The sequence below is a fragment of the Rhipicephalus sanguineus genome, chromosome 8, assembly GCF_013339695.2.
Source record: "Rhipicephalus sanguineus isolate Rsan-2018 chromosome 8, BIME_Rsan_1.4, whole genome shotgun sequence".
Classification (NCBI taxonomy): domain Eukaryota; kingdom Metazoa; phylum Arthropoda; class Arachnida; order Ixodida; family Ixodidae; genus Rhipicephalus; species Rhipicephalus sanguineus.
In genome coordinates this window covers 24,395,182-24,418,082 of record NC_051183.1, presented here as the reverse complement: position 1 = coordinate 24,418,082, position 22,901 = coordinate 24,395,182, and the positions used below count along the sequence as shown (strand labels likewise).

At 45.3% G+C, this 22,901-nt stretch overlaps 1 protein-coding gene across 1 annotated transcript in view; it reads right to left on the bottom strand.

The window, feature by feature from the left end:
• The window catches only part of LOC119401564 (solute carrier family 26 member 6), a 45,441-nt gene that overhangs the window by 12,123 nt on the left and 10,417 nt on the right, over positions 1-22,901 (bottom strand). Inside the window, exons 2-8 of the mRNA XM_037668464.2 lie at positions 8,968-9,116; positions 5,344-5,524; positions 4,143-4,253; positions 3,198-3,310; positions 2,385-2,549; positions 1,840-1,995; positions 286-365 (exon numbers count right to left, since the gene is read on the bottom strand). Coding sequence (XP_037524392.1) covers positions 286-365; positions 1,840-1,995; positions 2,385-2,549; positions 3,198-3,310; positions 4,143-4,253; positions 5,344-5,524; positions 8,968-9,116 — 955 coding nt within the window. The remainder of the gene's footprint in view (positions 1-285; positions 366-1,839; positions 1,996-2,384; positions 2,550-3,197; positions 3,311-4,142; positions 4,254-5,343; positions 5,525-8,967; positions 9,117-22,901) is intronic.

The window sequence follows — 22,901 nt, the reverse complement described above, 5'->3', positions numbered from 1 at the left end:
ATAAATAACCATCGTGCACTACCGATTATTGCCCTTCCTTTTACGCAATAAACCCATAGGGACCTTTAAGGGTGAATAAAAGATAGCGATTATGCTTGTTAATATGATAATTATGATTAATACAGAATATATGCATACAACTGAAAGAGCTCCATCATCAACCACTTCAAAACCGAACACTGCGTACCGAAGTGCACATATGTATTAAATAACTATGAGTTATCGTGATCGATTAGACGCGACGTTCAACCCTGCCTGTAGCTGACACAGCAATCCAATACTCACGTGTTGGGAATTGGACCGATGATTTCAAATCCTTTGTTCTCCAGGTCGAAATAACTGGACACCACTGTGGCTACGATGACCTGAGAAGGCATAATTCAGTTTTGCGTGAGCATCGTGAAGCTACCAAAATAACATTTGTAAGGTTATTGATAATGTCGGCACACTAGTTCAATGTGAGCGTTTTCATGGGATAAAGTGTTTTTCCAAACTGTGATAATAATACGCACTTCGAATGCAACACAACGCTCATGTGCCTCATCATTTCCACATATGCTTATTAAGACGCAGCCCAATGATAGTGTTTAAAGGGGTCGTGAAAAGAAAATGAAGCTGCCCGGTTGTAATTCTCCCTGCTTTAACAAGGATTACACATGCCGATTCCGAAATATTTCGGTGCTATATTCAGCCTATAATTAATGACGCCCGTTTGAGATCGCAGTTTTCTTGGGCTCCTAAACGACTATGCGGCCCTACCGGCCGCCATAGGCACTAACGTGCGACGTCATGTTAAGGGAAGTTATAAACACAGCGCTAGCTTTCTTTTCCTCTAGAATAATAGATTTATAGGAGCCTAGAAAAGACACAAATAACGCAGCAACTTTTGCGCTCTCAGTTGTATACTGTGCAAGTACAGCACTTGATCTGCTTGCTTCCGCTTTCAAGTATATCCGGGAACCGTCGTGTGTGTTTTGCCTTCGCTCGCATGGTGCAGCGTCCCAGTTTTTTCTTTCTGGTTACGTTAGGTTGTGTTTTACGGCGTGTTTTGGGTGGTTTACTCCTCGCTATGCCAGCCGTGTGCGTCGTCAGACAGTGCCGTACAACTTATCATAGTGGAAACAACGTTCGCATTCACAAGCTGCCGGCGTCACAAGCGAGTCGGTATGATGCTATGAAACTCGGCCTATGGCTCAGCAAACATCGCTGCGTCGCCATGTTTTGTCGACGACAGAGACTTTTCATTGGCTGACTTTGTGACGTCAGCTGCACAGTTGAGGGGAACGTGAGCTGGGAAATCGTAATTGTGATTTTGTAGTTACTAAATGAACCCGGACAATAAAACGAGTCGAGGTATAGTATTGAATGGGCGGCCAGAATTCCGAATACACACGTAGCTGAAAATTTTCGGAAAACGTTTCACGACCCCTTTAAGTGCAGGAATGGGAACTAGAAATCAAAATAATACACCCATAGGCAAAGTTGAAGCAGGTAGCACAAATAACTGAACACAAAAAAAATAAATAAAGGGGAAAGAAAATTACGTAATAGGGAAGTACTTTCATATGTCCACTAAAAGCTGATCTTTGAGCAAGTGGCGATCACTAACGGGTAAGGGACGCTAAAATTTATATGTTGGCGAACACTACTTGAACGCCGTAGCAGGGGCTAATATAATAGAGACTATACCCAAAGAGGGGTTTTAGGTAACCCTATATACTCGATGGTAGGGCTACGTACCGGCTACGGGCCACGTACGGCCAATTCCTTATGCGAGATTCATACATAAAACCTATCGTCCTTAGGCATCATGTAATCGCAGAAACGCTGCCCTCTCACCAGTATCATCTCGACAGGCACGGGCATCTTGATCATTCGATACACGAATGGGTCGATGGCCAGCTTGACGAAGAGCAAGAGGAAGATGCAGCACACGGACAGTCCGAGTGTGGGCAGATGAGTGTCCGGGAGGAGCTTGATGAAGGCATCGTAGAGCTGAAAGATGACAAATGGGCATTACGAAGTATTGCAGTGAAAATTTTAGATGCGAAGCATCTTATGGCGGAGTTCAATCCCGTGATGGTGGTGTGCGGCGTGACCACCCTTACTGCGCATGCGCATACCCTCTCCACACACCTCTTCTTCACTCCCCCTCTCTCCTCACTTCCCCTCTCCCCTCCCCATCTCCCCTCCTCCTCTCCTCCCCTTTCCACCTTCCCCTCTCCTCTCCCTTCCCCGTTTCTACTTTGCCCCTTTCCACTCCCCCTCTGAAACGCGGACTCGACATGCCGAAACGCTGCTTCGCATCACCCCATGGTCCCCTTTAGCGGGAGATGGTGTGAGTTTTTTCACTGTTCCTTATGCATTTCATCTCAGCTCCTCACCCTAATGAGCAGAAACGGTCCGGAGAAGTGGCCGACGGGAATGCCGAACAGGCTGCCCAGTTGGCTCGAGCCTATGTGGACGGACACACCAGCTGTGAAGCCACTGACGAACTGTTCAGATAGGAACACGCTGAGGCCTCCAAGATTCAAGACGCCGAGCGCGAGCTGCGATACGATGAGAGCACGCAGAGTCAGGGTGGCCAGACCAGTTTATTCACAGGAAGTCAACCTTAAAAGCTTAGACACAGTCAAAACATATTCTGCACAGGCACAGACACATGTGCCAAGGGTAATGACAACACCCTATTCACTTTCGTTTCATGCTCTGTAAAGTACGCCTGTGCAAAAAAATTGAAATGGTACTCGAGCACCATTATCCACAGCAATAAAACTTGCCTTAGCGCATCAGACGGCCTCGTTTATGCTACGGACTGAGTTCCGTGTGCTCAACTCAAACTTTTAAGGCGCCAAACAGCGTAGCTTATAAATGTTGGGAATTACAGCAGTTGACTTCTCGAACAAACACTAGAGCTACAAAAGACGCCGCAATTAATGCCTTCGGATTCAATTTGTTAGTTTCGTAATTATTCCCCTTCCTCTGTGCATTCCATTTCAAGGTATACTAGTACTCCTTCACGATCAACCAGAGCAGTTGGCAGTCAAGGACAGTCCTGTGTCCTCACTTGTCCGTTTACACTGGGCCCTTCTTAACTATCAATTTTCTTATTTGTCTTTCTTTTGTTCTTTTTTAACGGAAATGCAACGCTTGACACGTACAGAAACGCTTCTGTTAGCCTCTGAATATTCACTCACCTGGTACAAGCCGACGAAAAACATAAGCGTTGAAGCAACCTCGGCTGCACCGAACTCGTCCTTGTACTGCTCCACAACAGCTCCGGTCATCATGCAGACCACGGCGAAAGCCCCTGTAGGGCAACGTTAATTACAGACAGTATGAAAATCGCCCTCGGTGAAACAAACCTACAGAAACTGCGTGATTTACAATAGCTCAGTTAATTTTTTTATTACTGTGTTATTCAAATGAAAACAGATCTGAAATAGAACCGTAATTCATCTCTTGATATATTCAAAGAAATGTGTATTCAATACGCTATTTAAATATGTTGATCCCACATACATACAGTTTCCCCATCGTAGAGCGCATTAGGTACTATACTGAACGGCCTGGGTTTTGCATCGTTTCATATATGAATGCTCCCTTCACTGTCTCAACTCCTCGGCACTTTACGCAGTGCTGCTTTTCAAAGATCACAGATAATCACAAATCACACGTCATACATTCGCTGCCTGAAACTGCGCTACGTTAATCTAGAAAGACATGAGATTGTTCCCGAGTAGCTAAGCCTACAATTATTTGCACAAACCAAGGCCGATTCACTACATGCAAGTATATGCACGGCTTATTTTGCAAAGTATTTCAGTATCTGATCAAAGTAAACAGATTCGGATTAAGATTACACCTTCTCATTTTTACTCTGCTACGTCTAATATCTATTGCTTTTATCTTACGAACAGCACAACTGAATCAAGGATGATGCTTCATCTAACCTTAACTATTTTTTAGTCAATGAATGTAAGTGAATGACCACAAGAGATGCTGCAGGACAAAATGTCCTTTATAATCCAGTCTTTCCAGGTCATATTCCCATTATTTTGATGTATCGATTATTGCAGCATGGCACCAGTGAACTCTAATCTATAAATTAATCTATAAAATCACTCGGCTCTGATAATCACCGATCGAGAGGTGCCTGGAAGTTCCGAAGATGGTGTACATCAGCATGGGAAACATGGCGGTGTACAGGGCGTTGACCGCAGGCACGCTGGCGAGGAGTGAGTATCCAAAACCTTCGCGATGACAAAAAAATAAATATTAGCGTCCGTACTGTGACACCCTCTTGGTAATTTCTTTCGGTCAACGTTACTTAAGAATTCAATACGACAAAGTTAGAAAATGTGAAACGGTACGGCATGTGGAACAAATTTGTGCACCGTATATATATATATATATATATATATATATATATATATATATATATATATATATATATACACACTGTACAAACTGCCATGACCAGCTCCTTTCAGTTTTTCTGTACACTTCTTTGTCTGGAAATAAGCAGATTACACAGTTAAAAAGGCATTAAGTTATGGTGCATGTCATTCCTATGACACCTTCTGGGTAGATGGGCTCGATTTAAACAATGCAAAGCGAGACACTCCCACCTATGTGTGCGGCTTATTAGAATATTTTACGGAGCAAATGTTAATTTATACGATCTCTAATGCCATCGCAAGGAAGTAGTCATGTCCAGCCTTGAAGTTCTCTAATATCTCATGTCAACAAAAATTACGCCGATGCACTATTCTGCAGACAGTAAAAAAATTTATGGACCACGGGACACAAGAAAAAGCTGAATATCCCTGCTGCTTCGGCAGGCAGCCTTGAATTCGAATATCCGTCCTGTTCTAAAGCACGCTGACAAAACATACTGCGCAGTTCGACCGAATACAGCCACAAATCGCTGGGACATTCAAAGTTTGCTCAGACCTTGTGGTCTCTAAACTTTTTGTGCCTACTGTACAAACTACCAAGCTACCAAGCTTTTCGGAGCTTTTTACTTCAAGACGAAAGGTAACAGCTGTGTAAGTGACGCCTATATATCGCTCTATGGCGCGGAATGGTCTTTTATGATTAATAAGGTGCGTCAGCTTTTGTGTTTGTACGCTTTTGCACTGTTTTGTTCGGATAGCCTATTTATGTGTCTCTCTGCGACCCAATAAAACGGTTGGCAGCTCGCGCTTGATCTTTACGCGAGTATTCTTTCGTAGTGCCCTTTTCAAGTTTGGCGCATTTAGTTTCCTTTATGTCAAGCCACTGACAAGCTCATAGCATGCTTTTCCCAAAACTGTAGGAGTTATACTACGAGACACTTACTCTGGGGCACGTGGAAAATGGCGACTGTGATTCCTGCGATGATGTCCGAAATGAGCCACTGCTTGAGGTTGTAAGTACGCAACCACCCTATGATAGGAAAGAGGCCGAGCAGCTTCTTCGGGAGGTGCTTGACGTGCCATCGTTTCCGCAGTGAGTTGGTGAGACGGTCGCATATCGGTACCTGCCGGAAACAACAACCCACATGTTCTTGTGTTTTTTTTTATATTTTCACCTAATAGGTCAGCTTTCATAAACATGACAGAATTTTGAGCCACGAAAGGCTGACTGGTATCGTGTGTACCAACTATTACGTATACAGTCTATTCGTGCAACGTATTTTTTTTCTCGTGCATTTTTTTACTGTATTTTGACCTCAACCCTGCCTGACAAACCACCAAATTCCTGCACAGCAGTACAGCTCCACACATATCTACCAATGCATAGGAAAATGTTAGGTACAAATCCCACACAACGGAAAAAAGCGATTAATTGATTATTCCATTCGGTAAGAGTCTTTTAACCTTGTCAGACACGTTCCGCGCTTAACTTCAGGAAAGTGTCGACGTCACACACCAGATGTGTACATTCTACGCGGGGTTTTCCTGCACTGTTGTCTTGCATCTATAGACCCTCTCCTTGACCCGTTATTTATAGAACATGATAAATAACTTTCCATATAAGTTGCCTTCTTTCAAGAGTACCAAGAAATCAGGCGGCCTTTGAAACGCCATTTCATCATCAGAATATGGCTTGATGTAAGAGTTTAGAAGTACCTCCACTTAAAACTAGATTTGTCTGTTTTGTTCGAGTTTATCTGTTCATTTTCAAAGAAACCCGAGGTGACTAAACTGCTATTCTGGTAAAATTCTGCTTTAACTGAAAGAGAAAAATCAATTGTCCCCCCCTCCCCTCCCGTAGCAGGCCACTACAAAGGAAATCCGCTCGGATTTCATAGAACTGCGAAATCAACTGAATATCTTTCTGCAAAATCTGTATGAATTTTACAACTTCGAGCTAAAAACGAGTGGATGACTTATTATTTGTTTTCTTAACTCTTGCTCCACCTTGCGTGCTTCCACAGAACCGAATCGCTATAATCTGCTTTAACTGCTTGCCACGCACACCCGACTCATACCTGACCGTGCGGACCTACACCAAAATTATAGCTTCGCTGTAGGTGAAAGCACAGCTGCTTCCAATACGTCCAGAGTAAAGCGAAGCAGCATCCTTTCACCTGAGCTCCTATGCTAATACCCCAATCCATTACCTGAATGGCTTTAATGTGAGCCAAGAAGCAGATTGCTGTACATCATATGCAGGCGCAGAGTGACGCTCTAAGCGAGCCCAATGCAGCTGCACTGCAACTGCCAAATAAACGTAGGCTAATTGGCCGGCCTTTATTTCAGGTTATCGTAGACGTGGGGCTGTAACTGCAGGATTATTTGCCGCGGTTAAGCCCACGAGACTACTTAATGATATCCATACCGACGATAACCTACGGGTGGGTAATCGGAACTGCGCAGTTGTATGGGAAGCAAGATAAAATGTCGCGGCAAGATAAGTGAAACACATAAAGTTACGTAACGCTGAATGCATTCGATCAGGACGAACACAAAAGAAAAAAGTTGTGCGTATAAGATCTTGAAGTCACAGCTTCGAAGGTTGTGGGTTTAGGCCCCATCGACGGCAGAGGTGTTTTTTGTGCACTTTAATTTATCTTGCAATTATATCATAATTAAGACTAAATCCAGTTAAATACAACAAATAATGTCCCCCTACGTTTTTCTTTGTTTAATTGTCTCCTGGATTCATTAGAGACCAAAGAAACAAGCCTCTCAAACAATTCCCCTTTAAGTGATGCCAGAAGAACACGCATTAACGTGTACAAAGATACAAAAACGTGCGCAATTCTATTGACCCCAGCTTTACAGCCTCTGGGCACTAATTTTAGCAACCGCTGTCTAAACAGTATGAGTGATAAAACACATACACGGTAAATCCCTAGCTCTCTCGACAAGTTCGTTTCACCTGCTACACTGAACGAATCTGAACTGAGAGGTTTTGACTATGCACAGCTGACGACGCAAAGCACCGATCAGAGTTTGGCAGAGGCGTAGTCAGGAATTTTTTCCGGGGCGGGGGGAGGGGGGGGTCAACCATCCGTTTTGTATGTTCGTGAGTGCGTTTGTATGTGTGCGTTTATACATACACATGCAAAATCGAAAAATTTCGGGAGGGGGGTCTCAGCCCCCCCAATCCCCTCCCCCCCTGGCTACGCCCCTGGTGTTTGGTACATGTGCAGGCCAGAAAGATAATAATGCAACTAGCACTTGCATTAATCGTGTTGTTTAAAATAAAATGAAAAATAAACTTTCGAGCAATAGTTGGAATTTCCATGTGCATTGTCATGGGGAAATCTCGGAGCGTCTGGCATCGCGATACGACTAGCGCTGCAATCGCGCGCCGGCAGCAGCTCGCGCGTGCGCAGGCGCTTCAAGGGTGCAGAGTTGTACATCTGCGCACGCGCGAGCTGTTGACGGCGCGTGGTTGCAGCGCTGGCCGCATCACGATGCCAGGCGCTCCGAGATTTCACCTAAGCGTGAAACAGCCTGTACATGACAATGCACATGGAAATTCCATTCTGCAAGCTCTTGCTCGAAAGTTTATTTTTCATTTTATTTTAAACAACATGATTAATGCAAGTGCTAGTTGCATTAATATCGCGGCCAGTTATTTATCTTGAAATCACTTCTTTTTTTTTGCGGCATCTGCGTCTTGGTCTGAGCGAGTCTGAGTGAGCTCCACATTTTCTGCCGACCTATGCTCAGTACTAACTTAATCCCCAGAATGCGCATATCACTACCACTCAGCAGTGGCAGGCCACGGTGCTGAGCCCCGACCAGGAAACACAAGTCTGGACCACAGAGTGGGCAGAAGCAGCCACCAGGCCCCAAGGTCTTCAGCTCCATGTATTTGGTTCTAAATAAACGTTTCTCCTCTTTGTCTGGGACACTAAAGAGAAACAATGAATTGGTTTAGATTGATAAAGTGTGCTCGGAGAACTCTTGTGTAGTTTATTTCACCGCCATAGTTTTATTAATAGAGGAGAAAACCAAGTTCCAAGTTTCATTTTTAAATTTCGCTCCGAACTTTGTAATTCGTGACGTAAAAGACTTCAAAGAGCATTTAACGTATTTTGGCGCCACTGGCTCGACGAAATGTGCACAAACTCGTTATGTCAAGTCTCTGGCCCCCTCAGAGGACAATGTACTTCGATTTAACCGATTACGAACTACGTAGGTCCAAGCATGCACCGTCAAAAATATGTGACGTCACCGCAAATGGTGCGGGAATTCCAAGGTGGCGTCGCCACCTGTATTTTCGTTTTGAGTGTTTTCTCGCTCATTAAGCGTCTTCTCGCAGCAAGCGTGGTGTTTTTGGCATCGTGGAAAACTACTTTACTAATGCGAGAAAAATCGTTTTGCTCTTTAGTGTCCCTTTAAGCGCGGTTTCCACACAATAGAGCAATAGCTACGGACGCCGACGCAGGAATATGCTCATGCTAGGTAGCGTGTTCGCACATGTCTATCACTTCTTAGCCAAGAGTGCTAGTGCCTGAAATACCTTATCCTTTGGGATGCCCGCAAACTCGCTCTCGAAGTGCGGCTGAGTGAACACGGGCCTCTGATGGGAAGGTGGTGTCTCGGGCCTCAGGTCGTACCGGTCGGTTTTGCTCAGGCGTCGGATCATGTTGGGCCCTGCGCCTGCAGGCGCTGCATAGAGTAAAGCACATGACTGCAACACCAGCGGCGACATTTTAGGCGTAAAATTTCATCCCAGTGTCATACACTCTAGAAAAAAACTGTAGCAGCTTCGCCCTAGAGATGCCAAGCCTGAAGGAACTGCGGAGCCTTGTTTCGCTTTAGTTTTCTATTTCTTCCTCCCTTCCTATATTTCTCTCTATTTTGTACCTCTTCTTTGTCTGCTTATTTCTGTTTCATTACCTATTTTTTCTCGCTCTGTTTATCTTTCCTTCTCTATTTCTCGCTTCCTCTTTCTATCTCTTTCTCTCTCTTTCTTTCTGTCTTGATCTCTGTTTTTCTATCTCTCTGCTGCGTGTCTTTCTCTATTTCATTCTCTTTCTCGCTCTCTCTATCTTTCTTTCTCTTTCCTTTCTGTCATTTCGTTCTCTCTCTCTGATTCTCTCTCTCTTTCTGTCCTGCTCTGTTTTTTCTATCTCTCTTTTGTGTATTTCTACCTGTCTGTCTGTCTATTTCTTTCTCTCTCTCTCTTTGTCTCTTGCTGTCTTTTTGCCCCACAACAATAATAGTCTGTATCTTGCGGGCACTGCATTGCACCGTCGCCGTGCGCCCGGCATTTTCTGGTCACGAACGGCATGCGCGTTATCAGCGTGACATGGCGTTCTTGATAGAAAATTGGCGATCGCCGAGTTTTGAAGAAAAGAAGCGCAAGCAAGCCAGATTGTGGTACAAGAAGGCGCCCTTTTTGCTCGATGTTCGCGCAGTGTCATGGCCGTTTCCGTGAAAGTTAACACTAAGTCAGTCTTACTTAGAGGCAACTGCTTAGTTAGATCCTGTGTACGCCTGAGTACTTCAGTCATGGAAACCTCTCGCTCCCGGTTAACCCTGGTTAGCCCTGGTTAATCTCCCTACTTTTATTTATTCCTCTTCTTTTCTATAGTTGAGGAAAGACCTAATACCGACTATGGTTGAAAATATGCCCTTACCACCGGCTACAAGATGTTAGAGAATTAGTCGCAAAAAAGCAGGACAGCCTGATACAACCGGAGTCGTTAAATGAGAACAGGACACTGTAGAAACATAGAATTTTGTTTAAAAAATCAAACACGACCAGGGTGCTTCACTGCAATGCATATAACATTCGATTTTAGCAAACAAGCAACCCGTCTCCTCCTTGCCGCGTGTTTCAAGTGGGATGCCAGCGTGGGCGTAGCAAGAAATTTATATCGGTGCTGGGTGGAAGGAGTCCGACAACACCACAAGTATGTTCGTGCGTGTTTGTATGTATTAGTAGTAATATCTGGGGTCTTACGTGCCACATGCGCAATACGATTACGAGGCGCGCCGTAGGGGAGTGCTCCGGAAATTTTCGACCATCTAGTGTTCTTTAACGTACACAGACATCTCAGATACACGGGCCTCTACTATTTCGCCTCCGTCGAAATGTGACCGCCGTGGCCGGGATCGAAGCCGCGACCTTCGGGTCAACAGCCGAGCCCCGTAACCCCTCTACCATAAATTCATAACTGTAAGCACTGTCCCGTTGCGGCTTTAATTGTATGTGCGTGTGTATGTATACACATAAAAAATTTTAAAAGTACGGGGGGCGGGAGAAGAATTCAACTCTTCCCTCTGGCTTCATCAATGCATACCATTAAGAATTATCTTCGATTCCGCAGGGTTCATACAACACAGTGATACGTAAATCGCGAGGTGCTTTGCAAGCAAGTCGAAGCTTCCTTACGTACACAAAATACCGCCATGTACACGTGCGATGTCATGGTAACCTGAACGAAAGAGGAAGGTCGTGATGAAAACATATTTTCAGTTGCTCACTGTATGCCAGCCGCTCCCAAGTAACATTTAATTGAGCGTCCTTTCAAACCCATCGTGTTTCTTTATAGACATGAAATGGAAACAGTTTACAGTGTATTGTCTCGTTTGCCTCCCCCCCGCCCCCCCCCCCCCCACGTGTGTTTCGTACATTGCACCGACTTTTCCTGCAATAACAGAGAAGATTTACGCTTCCTGAGCAGCATGCTGCCGAATCAAATATATTAGACAGACATACAGATTATATATATCTACTAAATAACACTCCTTACTTGCCCTAAATATTATGCCCTACAGTTGTATTCTTGACTGTTTTTTTTTTACTTTTCCGTTTTTCCGTGAACCATGGATTAACGGACTTAATTTGATGAGTCTCTGCGCAGACTCGGTACTGAGCAGTTCGAAAAAGAATTGCGCAATCATGTATTTTGTTGAATTGCATTTGTTCATTGTGTTGAACATCTGCACTCACTCCTGCTAAGCTTCAGAAATTGAGAGCGCGGTGTTTATAAATATAAATAAATAAAGTATTAGGGATACCGTTTTAGGGATACCTAGACGCCCACCATAGATTTACATGTACTCTGTGAATGTGTAACCTTAACATTTTGCAGAATAGGAATTTCACCACCAGCGCTAACTGACACGTTAAATACCATGGCTATAATATACCGGGTGGCCGGTGTTGGGCTGTTTAGCGCAAGTGGTCTTCGTATGTGGTATTTTACTTTGGTATGGTTGCGTGTATGTTGTGGCCGTGGGTTAGTGGGTGTATGTCCGGTATTCTAGATACCCCTCGATGTTGATGTAACTGAATGTTCCTTGACTTGTGGTGCTAACGAAAATGGTAGTCTTTATTTTTTTCCTCCGCGACGTAACTCTGCAGATATTACGCAGAAATGCTGTACAAATTCTGCAGACATTCTGCAAGCATCTTGCATCCTGCGGCTACAAAGGCTTTGCAGACTTTTTGTAGGAAGAGTTTGCCAATTGCCCACAGAAAGGGGACAGGAGTGACAGAAGGTCTCCCTTGTCTTCATGTAGTCTGCATCCCAGGTGACTCATGGTCTGTAGAATTTCTGCACATACGCTGTAATTTTTGTAGTAGCTGACACCCCGATAAAGTTAAAAATTTCGATTACTCCTCGTGGGCTTGCTTTAGAGGCCTCAACAAATGGTTGCCGAATATTTCTTAAGACCACAGGATTATATGGCTCATGAGTAAAAAAAAAAAAAAATGCGGCGGCCGGCGGCGTGAATACGAACGGTACAAAAAGGTGGACCAATCTATGTGCAGAAAGCCTCTAGGGGGGGGGGGGGGGTCAGCTCAGTGCTTCTAGTGTAATAGGGGTGTGCTAAGCTTCTAGTGTAGCAAGGGTGTGCTAAGTGATTAGAAGTGATTAGCGCAGGAGGTGAATCAAATGTGGATTCCAGTAAATCGAAGGCAGTCAAATGTGTATTAAGGTGAATTACAGCTGAATGACGCGCGAATTAAAGCAGTTCTGGTATGCAAGTGAATCAAACTTTAGAGTATTAAAAGCAAACGAAATGTTCAGGAGAATTAATAGCACACAAAATGTTAATGCGAATTAGAGATGAATGAAAAGTAATTTATAGAACGTCTGGTGAGAGTACAGGCTTTCCCTTTAGCGTTTGTTAAGGGGACTGTAAATTTTTCGGTGCGGCGTTTTTATGCCCGGATGTTGAGCTGTGACGCCCATTCAGGACACTTGCGTGACATTTAACGTGTCTGCTTTGCCTGCCTGCTCGTCGAGACCTCCTCTCCCCACTTCACAAGGATAAAAGCTTCGTGTTCTGGGCCTCCCCGGTAATTTTCCATGAGCTTATACGAGCCATGGATCAGCGATCTCCTGTGTAATTGATCCAGTGACAAGCCTGCTATAAGAGGTCAACCAGTGTTTCCGAAGCAAACACTCGGTCTCGTTTTGGTGGTCAGAGTGAACTATGGCAAAACTTACTCCTAAAAAGTAATTAAGCTGAGTCACTAACTACTTTTCTGGCACTCTTGCACTTTTTGAGGACGGCGGGCTTGTGCGAACGCCTCAGACCTGTGGTGCAGACCAGCACGCTTCAGTGAATTCACTGCCTTTTTTGTTCTGTTCCCTCCTCCTCCTCTCTCTCACCTTTCTATTCCCCTTCCTTAATCTACCAGTGTAGGGTAGTCAACCGGAAGATTCTCTGGTTAGCCTCCCTGCCTTACTATTACTATTGAAAAGTAATGCAATTACTTCGATGTTACCTTAACAAAAGTTCACAATTCATACTTTCTTGACCTTGCTTGACTAAATAGCTGGGCGTATGTAAACAGCCGCGTAGACAAAGCAGGGGAAGTGGCCTGCAGCTTACCAGAAGCGTTTCTCACAAATTTTCGCAGAGCCAGCCAGAACAAAATAAAACGATCAAGTTATGGAACACAGCTTAACGTCTACTCACAGAAGCACTCACACACCCTAAACAAGTGTCTATTGTAATGTTATTTAAATGGTAAAACCCGACCATCAAGTAGTGATAGGTTTCACAGACGTTGTACCAAAACTGCGTAAGCCTTCGCGATGCCTTAGGCAGGACTCGGATGCTATATGCGGACAGCATATACTTATACAACGAAAAGACTTCGTACTTGGCGTTAAAAGCTCTGGGCATGTCTTACAGAGTAGACCACTCTGTCTCAAGGCAAACCGGTACCAACCGGCACCATTCATTTGTGCCTTGAAGTAGAGTAAAACACTGGTTACAACTTGCAATCAACCGTTGACACAAAGGCCAAGTTGGAAAGTAAACCAAGCCGACTCCGCTTCAAGACAATGTCAACGTCTGCTTCTAGCTGTGTTACTATGGAGCTTGTGGTGCATCCAAGGTTCTTCCTCGTACGGATACGTTAACATCACACCTAGCTGTCTCCATGCTGAAGTCTGTTTAACCTCTTCCTTACGTGCGCCCTCTGCGACGCAAATGAAGCCTGCCGTTTTCATCGCTTCTTCTCGAACTGTGGAATGCCCCAAAATCGTGGCGCAAGTGGTAACGCCTGCAGGGAAGCTGTTATAAATTAATTTCAACGGAAAAACCAGTTTGTTTTGGAACTAATGCGCCCTCCCCCCTCCCCCCTCCCCTCCTCCCCGTTTGCGGATGCCGATTTTTCTCCATCGGAAATAAAATTTTTGTTAAAATGATTTTTTTTTTCGATTGTGGGACCATACGAAGTACGATTCTGCAAACTTGACCTATTTTCCTTACATTTTTTTCCCCCGTATTAAATAAGACAAAACGGATACGTTCGAAGTTTAGCAGCTCTTTTTCCCTCAAGCTTCTCTTAAACAAATCCTTAACTCAGTAGCTAACGACAGTACTAGGCAACACAATTAATTGCAGCTATAAAACTGTTTTCGGAAACGCTTGCGGGCAGCACATTGACTGTAGAATAGGAGACCGCGTTTAGTGCCATACTATGCGAAGCCTAAATTTAATGCAAGCCATGTCACAAGTTCTACAGCTTGTTTTGACAGAATCAATTCATCGGCTTTACTCGTCACGTAATTTCTCCAGTCAAACCAAAACTTGAGCCTACAGAAACTTTGATTACGAGGTTCAGACTTGTACCGGTAGTACATGCGTTTCCAATGACTGAGCAGATGAAGTTATCTTGATTGGCCTTCGATTCGGAGGCTTGGTAAAAAGATGTGAAGATAGGCGAATACAGGTTTAGCCAAACTCGCTTCACGTAAAAAAATACTAAGTTTGATTTCTTTACCAGATCGCGACATCGTTATTTAGCTTGTTTCGGACGCGTGTCAAGCCTGCATAAAATTAAATAGGGTGGCTCAAAGTACCGAGCCCATAGCTGCAATGCATGTGCGATGCATATCGGTATGCCAACTGGACTCCGCCGAAGAGAGGCCACACTGCTGTATCGCTTGTGGCTAGGGGTAGCATTTACGAAATCCTATTCCTTTCGAATTGGAATGGCCGACAACGCTCTCTGCGATGCCTGTCGTTGCGAGGAGATGCTACACCACGTCCTGTGCGACTGTCCGGTATATAATGCTCAGAAACAGTCATTGGCGTCCGTTCTAGCGCGCCTTGATAGTAGACAAATGTCTGTTCAAACAATACTTGCATGTTGTCAACAGAAGACATCACAACTGAAGGCGACGAAGGCACTGCTGAGGTTTTTGAGAGCGACGAACTTGGCCAAGCGCCTGTGACAGAAATGTCGCGTACCACGCAAAAGTGACCAACTACCACGCAAGAGTGACCGACTGATTCTATGTGTGCTATGCTACCACGCAAGAGAGACCGACTGATTCTATGTGTGCTGTGTCATGTGCTATCTTTCTATCTTTCTCTCTCTCTCTCTCTTTCCTCTCCATCTTTAAATCTCCCCCACCCTGTCCCCACGTGTAGGGTAGCAAACCGGTTGTCCTATACTGGTTAACCTCCCTGCCTTTCCTTCTCTACTATTTCTTCTCTCTCTCTCTTGCACGCGCCGTCGTGGTCTAGTGGTTATGGTGTTCGACTGCTGAACCGAAGGTCGCGGGATCGAATCCCGGCGGCGGACGCATGTCGATGGAGACCAAGAGCCTTGTACTTAGGTTTTGCGGCACGTTAAAGATTCCCGTCGAAATTTCTGGAGCCCTTCACTACGACGTCCCGTATGATCATATCATGGTTTTGGGACGTTATTACTCTTGTTCTTGCTCTAAGAAAGCGAAGTACGCACCGGGCACTAATTTTAATGGAGAAAGCGCAGCAAGTACTGGAATAAGCTTGTTTCCTTCGCTGATTTCATTTCGAGATACCACAACACAGGCTTCAGTTCCGGAAATTCTTCTGATCAGTTCTAATAAGACTACTTGCAATATTTAGATGACTTCCTTAGGCCTTCCAAAAAAAAAGGGGCAGGAGTATCGGGAATGATGGAAGCCTCCGATGAAAGAATCGTATACACGGTATCTGTGCTGGAGCCGACGTTTCGACAAGCGGTCTTGTCTTCTTCAAGGCTGCCTGGCAGCCTTGAAGAAGACAAGTCCGCTTCTCTAAACGTTGGCTCCAGCACACACACCCTGTTTATTTTACGAATCTTTCTTCAGGAACGTCTCAACGGGTGCCAGCAAAAGAAAAAAAAAGAACTCAGGACAATGAATAATAATAATAATAATAATAATAATAATAATAATAATAATAATAATAATAATAATAGTCAGGGTCTTAAGCACCAAAAGTTATATTGTCATGCGGTTGTGGCGTAGAACAAGGTGACAGTCAGACTGGTAAATGTGGAAGTTTATTGGGCGAACTCGTGCCCAGAAAAACAAACTCAAAGCACAAACACTACTTGCAGTGCGCTGATAGCGGTGAGCACAATCGTCGGTCGTCGGTAATACAGTGGTGCGATCTTGTACGCGTTACAAAATGAACACGGAGGCGTGGCAGTACATCCAGCCGCAAGCGAATGGCCCATTTGAACCGCGACAGACGTCACGGCTCTGCATTGACCAATCGCGTGCGGTCACGTGCGGTCACGTGCGGCTGGATGTACTGCCACGCCTCCGTGTTTATTTTGTAACGCGTATACAAGATCGCACCACTGATCGCTGAAACGCGTCGGCTTTTATACACGTATGATCGAACATCCCAGCGTTATCGCTGGTGCTATAGCCTTAGTCCCAGAATTAAACTCAACTCTTCACCACCTGCGCGCAATCTGATCAGAACTTTCTAAAACAACTGTGAAGGTTCCCATACCTTGCGGCGCGGGTCGTGCGCATAATTGTAACAACACGTGTAACAGTTCTTGTAGCACGCCGGTGTGGGAGACACGGGGTTAACGTAGAGCATCTGCGCTTTAACGTGCACCTAAATCTAAGTACACGATGAGGATGATAATAAGAAGCAGAACTGTTGTGCTTGTACGTCCCAAAACTGCGACATGGTTATGAGACAAGTCGGGCTTCGGAAATTTCGACCACCTGGTCGACCACCTTCGGATCAGCCGTCGAACACCATAGCCACTAGACAACCGCGGTGGGTGATCCAAGTACACGAGATTTCTTGCATTTCAGCCCCAACTAATTGAGAGCTCCGTGCGCCGCGAATCAAACCCACGTGCTAGGACTTAGCATCGCGTCACCTTACGTGCTAAGCTACCATGACGGATAAACAAAGGCAATCAGTCACCACGAACCTCCGACAGGCGAGCGCAACCAACGAGGCAGTCGAAAAGATTCAAAAGTTGCACCACAACTCCAGCGTTGACACGGTTCTTATCCGCACGCACTTGAACACGAAGTTCAACTCGCCACCGCGAGCAGCGTCAGTAGGTGTGCACAACACTCCGTACAACTGTCTAAAGTGCGCACTGTATTCCACATCCTGCGCTCAAAAACGCAGCTCGCTCGCACACACAGCCAGCAAGTGGCGACGAAATGAAGAACATAAAGAGTCTGCGGCTTTCTAAAAGCAGATGCTCGCTCCTTTTTTTTCTCTCACAGATTTGCTTGTCTTTGTTTTGTCCCCGCATCTGTCTTTTCCGGGAACGCTATCGCGCGCAGTCAGTGACACATATTGTCGAGACTGTGAATGTCGCAGGAAAGCCACAGATCAAGGACCCCCCCATCGCTTCGACCTTGCTATTAAACAAACATGCAGCCTCCCGCGGACATGCGAAAGCAGGGGTGTAGCCAGAAACGTTTTAAGGCGAAAGCCTTATATGCCTCGTGAAACGCATAAATTGACCAAATTGACCAAATAACCAAATAAAAAATTGACCAAATGAAACGCAAAAATTGACCAAAAATTGGCTGGCGACACGGATTTCAACTGCCGTAAGCAGCGGGAAGTCGATAAAGCGCAGCAAAACGTAGCGCGCATGTCGCGCAGCGAGCTTGCGAATCTCACTAACAAAGTTCTACTCGTGCCGTGGAAGCTTTACATGCTCACCTCAAACAGTGACGTCATCGACGGTTTGGTAAACGCAGCAGTGGGAACTCCACGAACGGGAATCGCTGGGTGCCCGTGCTACGGACTTCCTCCGGTTTCTCAGTTGTGGAGCTCCATCTAGCGCAGGCTTTAGAACTACACCAATCGCTAACATCTCGCACACATTTTTCCAGATCCTAGCCATAAACATCTTCGCTGTAAAGGTGTTCTGCTGTACACGCTTTTGATAGCGCGATGATAGCGCCTCATATTAGCGAAAAAAGCAACGTGATCTCGTGTACAAAGCGCAAGCGCACAAAGCACACTGATGTGAGAACGCCCTCTGCTACGCTGTTTGCTTAAGGGTACGCACATCCTGTGATCGTTATCTAAGCGATCACGTGTTCAGGAAATCGATGCGAAGCTGATCGTCGTATCGCTGATCTCGTTGCAACTCAACGAAATTAGACACCATGTCTCGAAGTCAACGCTCGCGCGATGTTCTTTAAAAAATTGCAAAGGTGTAAATTTGCACTTTTCCTTCGCTGCGTAACCACTGCACAACATGCAATGATCTGAAAAAAAAAATCAGCACGCCGAATAAACGCAAGCAAAGAAGACGAGATGAAGCACTGACTCCCTCGTGTTATCTCTCCTGGTGTTTATTTAGTGTGTTGACGTTTTCGCAATGAATATATACCCACATGCCCACTCGTAAATCTTGACATGCAACGGTATACAGACTAGTTCATCCGCCTCTGTTATCTCCGCTTGTTTCCGAGGGAAGTTGCAATAGCTATATTAGCCTTCTTGGTGAAAAAAACGCCAGGCTTGCGCGGAAAGCGCAGCACAGTCACAGCGAAAGCTGGAAGAGCGGCATTTCTAGAGCCCGTTATAAACTCTCCTGTGGCTACTTATACAGGTACATTAGCAACGTACCCACTACGCCACAAAGCGTAATTTTTGGGAAGTTGGGAAGCACCCAGCACGACATTATTCGTTGTTCTGCGGAGAAGCGAGGTACCATATGTAAGCGAGTATGTGCAGTTTGTTGATGCGGCGGTTGATGACGATGAATAATTATGGTTGCGCCCTTTGTAATGGGTTGGAAGCTTTAAACGACCCACTAGTAGCGTAATGCATATTGTGTGACGCCCAGTCGTTATTTAACTGTCCCACCACGCTTTATAACACACTTTAACGGAGAAACGTAGAGCGAGAGAGAGAGAGAATTGACTTTATTGAGACCCTGAGGAAATGGATCATGGGAGCCGTATGGGCTTCCTTGGCAACCAACAGAAGTGCACTTGCGAGGAACCCACTACGCTATAAATCATTGTAATTTTTGAGAAGTACGGCAGTAGGCACTGTGCCATTTTTCGTCATTCTACAGACAGCCGTGGTACCTGCTAAACGCATGTAAGGCATTATGCGCACTTTGTTGATGCTGTGCGTGATGACGATGAAGAATTATGGCAGAGCTCTTTGTAATGGGTTGGAAGCATTCAACAACCTACTCGTTGCGCAATTCGCATTGTGTGACGCCTGGTTACAGAATTCGCGTTGTGCGACGCTTGGTGCTTATTCTACTCTTTTACCACGCTATATTGCATATGCTAATGTGGTTCCTTCCCGACATGAAGCCTGTATAGGACCTTTTTGCAAAGCAGTTTCAAGCAGCGGCATGGCTCAGAGGTTGAATACTGGGCTCCCACGCAGAGGGCCCAGGTTCGAACCTCGTTCCATCCTGGAATTTTTTTCTTATTTAGTTTTTTTTTCTTATTTCGAGCGATACTGGTTACGGACACCGGCGGCGGCGGCGGACAACTACGGCACCAAAAACGGCCGGTGAAATGATCTCATAACAGCTTTCGCTGTAAAACAAGCAAGGCAGAAGACAAAGCGAATATTGAGGCTTGAAGAGATGAAAAATCCTTGAAGAGGGGTTGTCTCTGTAAACATTTAGAAACATTGGCTCCAGTGACACACCCTGTCGATTTTTCATCTCTAGGTGAAAAACAGTTACTGAGGTTTCACTCCGTGAACGCGAGCGGATATCCCATTGTGCAGAGCCCCTAGAACGCCTGTTTACGTCAATAAGGATGGCTTTGACACACTCCACGATAGCGATATGGCAAATGGGCATCTGCGCTTGCGCGTGGAAGGGGTTGACCCACTGTCCCTTGACCCCTGGACTAGGACGCCCACTTGTACATCATGACGTGCAACGGTACACCCACTAGTTCAGCTGCCCTTGTTATCTCCCCTTTTAGGAGCGGAGCTCCTTATAGCATCACCTGGTCGGTCGTCGCTCCATCCGACGTGTCCTCGCTGTCGCGTCTCCCGTATCATTCAATAGATGGCGCTGTCCCATAGAGATGCATGCAAACTGCAGTTGGGTGACGATATACTAGATGGCCTCTCCCATAGAGATAGAAAAAAAAATGAAATAAAAAAATAAAAAATACCTAAAGTAAAAAATAAAGAATAAAACAAAATAAAAAAGAAGAAAAAAAGGAAAAATAAAGCGGCGTATCGCTTTGATTACTGCTGGGCGAAACCACTGAAGGTTTCACGGTGTAACCATGATTGCTTCAGGAGCTTCGCCCAAGCTCTTCATCATTCACCCGTGGATATGCTGTGAATTTTTTCTGATAGAAACGAGTGGAGAAAACTCGATGGTAGTTAATGTATTTAGTAGGCGAATGTTTTCTCAATTATTGGGATGCACGCTTTTCTTTGACTATACCAGAAAGGAATGGCGTGAGCAAACGCTGAAACTGCGTAGCATCCGTTATGGTCGTCAAGTGTGAAAGGCAGCAGCTAACCAATGTCACGGACAAGAGTGCCCCGACACGGTCGAACATGTGCGAAAAGCAGTGACGCGGTTAACAGGCCTGTCAAGCAGGAACGCGGATGTCAACACGACTACGGACCGCTTGTTACTGCGCAGACAAACCAGAAGAACATTGTTTTGGAAGTTGCTGGGTCTTACGGCGGAGTCGTTCTCGACTAAACTATTTATACTAGGTTATAACCTAGGAGTAAATAAGCTCAGCCCACAGCCGTCACTGTCCCAACCAGAGATTGTGCCTGTATGCCCCATCCTATCGCAATTGCTCATGTCCGTGACGTCAAGCATCTTTAGCGTGATTCCAGTAGGATCATATGGACACACGTTCGTGTGGCTGGTTTTTGATACGAAATTTGAACCTCCTACCGAATTTTAGCAAAGATTCCGACATCACTGCTGAGCAAAATGTTATATTTTAGGCAGGGACGACGAATTTTTAATTCTTTGTATGCGTAGTATGTATATTTGCAGCGAAAAATTGCAAATTGACATTTGCAGTCGCACGAAGCTTGGCACAGCAGACCTGGTCGATCCTAATGTCTTTAGGCTGACGCTGGTTGCTGCTATGTTGTAAATAGTTGTTGCTAGGTTTTGATAAGCTCTAAATAGGTTTTGCTGCGTTGTAAGTGGGTTTTGCTTAAGGATCGGCATGCCCCAAGATCTATGAAAGGCGTAAACGCTTGGTTTCAGAGCGAGTTTCTGCCTCTGGAGTTTGACATCCTTGTCGTGTCTGTGACTCTCTGCGGTTTAACTCGAACCTCTCCGCGCTGAGAACCAACGTAGAAACAACCTAGCATCACCTAGGTAAAACCTAGCAACGACCTAAAAGCAACCTAAAATCAACCTGCATCACCTATCTCAGGCCTACCAACAACCTAGAAGCGACCATATTTACCTTCAAAATCGTCCAGTTTCGCTGTTTCGAGCGTTGCGCGGCTCAGTGCAAGCTTCGCCCATTTTTTCTGTCTCTATTTCTCTCTCTCTCTCTTTCTTTCTCTTGTTTGCTCGTTCTATCTTTCTTCCTCTTTCCACATCCCTTTCTTTCTATCTCTCACTGTATTTCTGTATCTATATTTTGGTTGACCTTCTCTCCTTCCCTCTTTCTCTTTCTGAATTTCTTTCTATATTTCTCCCTTTCTCATTCTTTCTGGCCTACGCTTTACCCTCTCCCTTCCGCCTTTTCCTCCTCACCACCATCGCATCAATACACCTCATGCTCATTTCCATCTCCAACCTCCTTGCTACACTACACTATACAAGTCTATGCTATGATCTGCTGGCGTGCCTGGATAGCCGAGTGGTTAGGATGCTCGCCCTCGGGTCGAGGGTACGCGGGTTTGAAGAATTTTTTTCTTCGGCAACAATTTCTCTCTCTTCCTTTATATCTTTATTTCTCTTTCTGTGTTTCTTTCTCTCTCTGTACTCGCTCTCTCACCAACTAGGCACATTACAAGCCACGCCTGGGAAATTGGCGCACGTCTTCTGCAAACGAAGATGAAGAGGACGACCAGTGGTGAGTAGTGGGATTTGCCCAAATTCTGTGGCACACACCCGTTCATGACGACAGACCTTTTACGGCGAGCTAGAACAGCCTCGTTGTAAAAAATAATTAACGTTAGGGCGGAAACTACCGAGCGCGACTGTCATGCACATATGAATGGCAGGCGCGCTCCTCTTCCGGGGTTGGAGCTTGTATTCATTCGTGTCAAAAGGCTGGGCATGCAAACACGGACAAAAGAGAACTGCAGACAACACAAACGCCGTCTACACTTCTCTTTTGTGTCAGTGTTTGCGCGCCCGGTCTTTTAACATGAATACTTACCAACTTGTTCAGCTCTGTTATTCTAAGCTGTATGTATTCTTATGTCGTAACCGGCTGTATGGTGACGTATACGACAGGCGCAAATAGGTGCCAAAGACAACACTGCTGTGACCTGAAGGCACCACTGACACCGAAAACGTCACGGATTTGCAACACATGCACCGCTTGTTAATAAAACGAGCTCCCGTCGCCGGACTTCCGGTCTTGTCTGCACGTGTCGCGCAGGTTACAGATGGCAGGAACTGCCAACGTCATCAAAACATCCGCAAAAGAACAGCTGCTTGGCTTTGCGTCCGAGAAAGCAACATGCCCAAGGGTACACATCACGTGGGGTTTACAGGTTCGTGGTTTT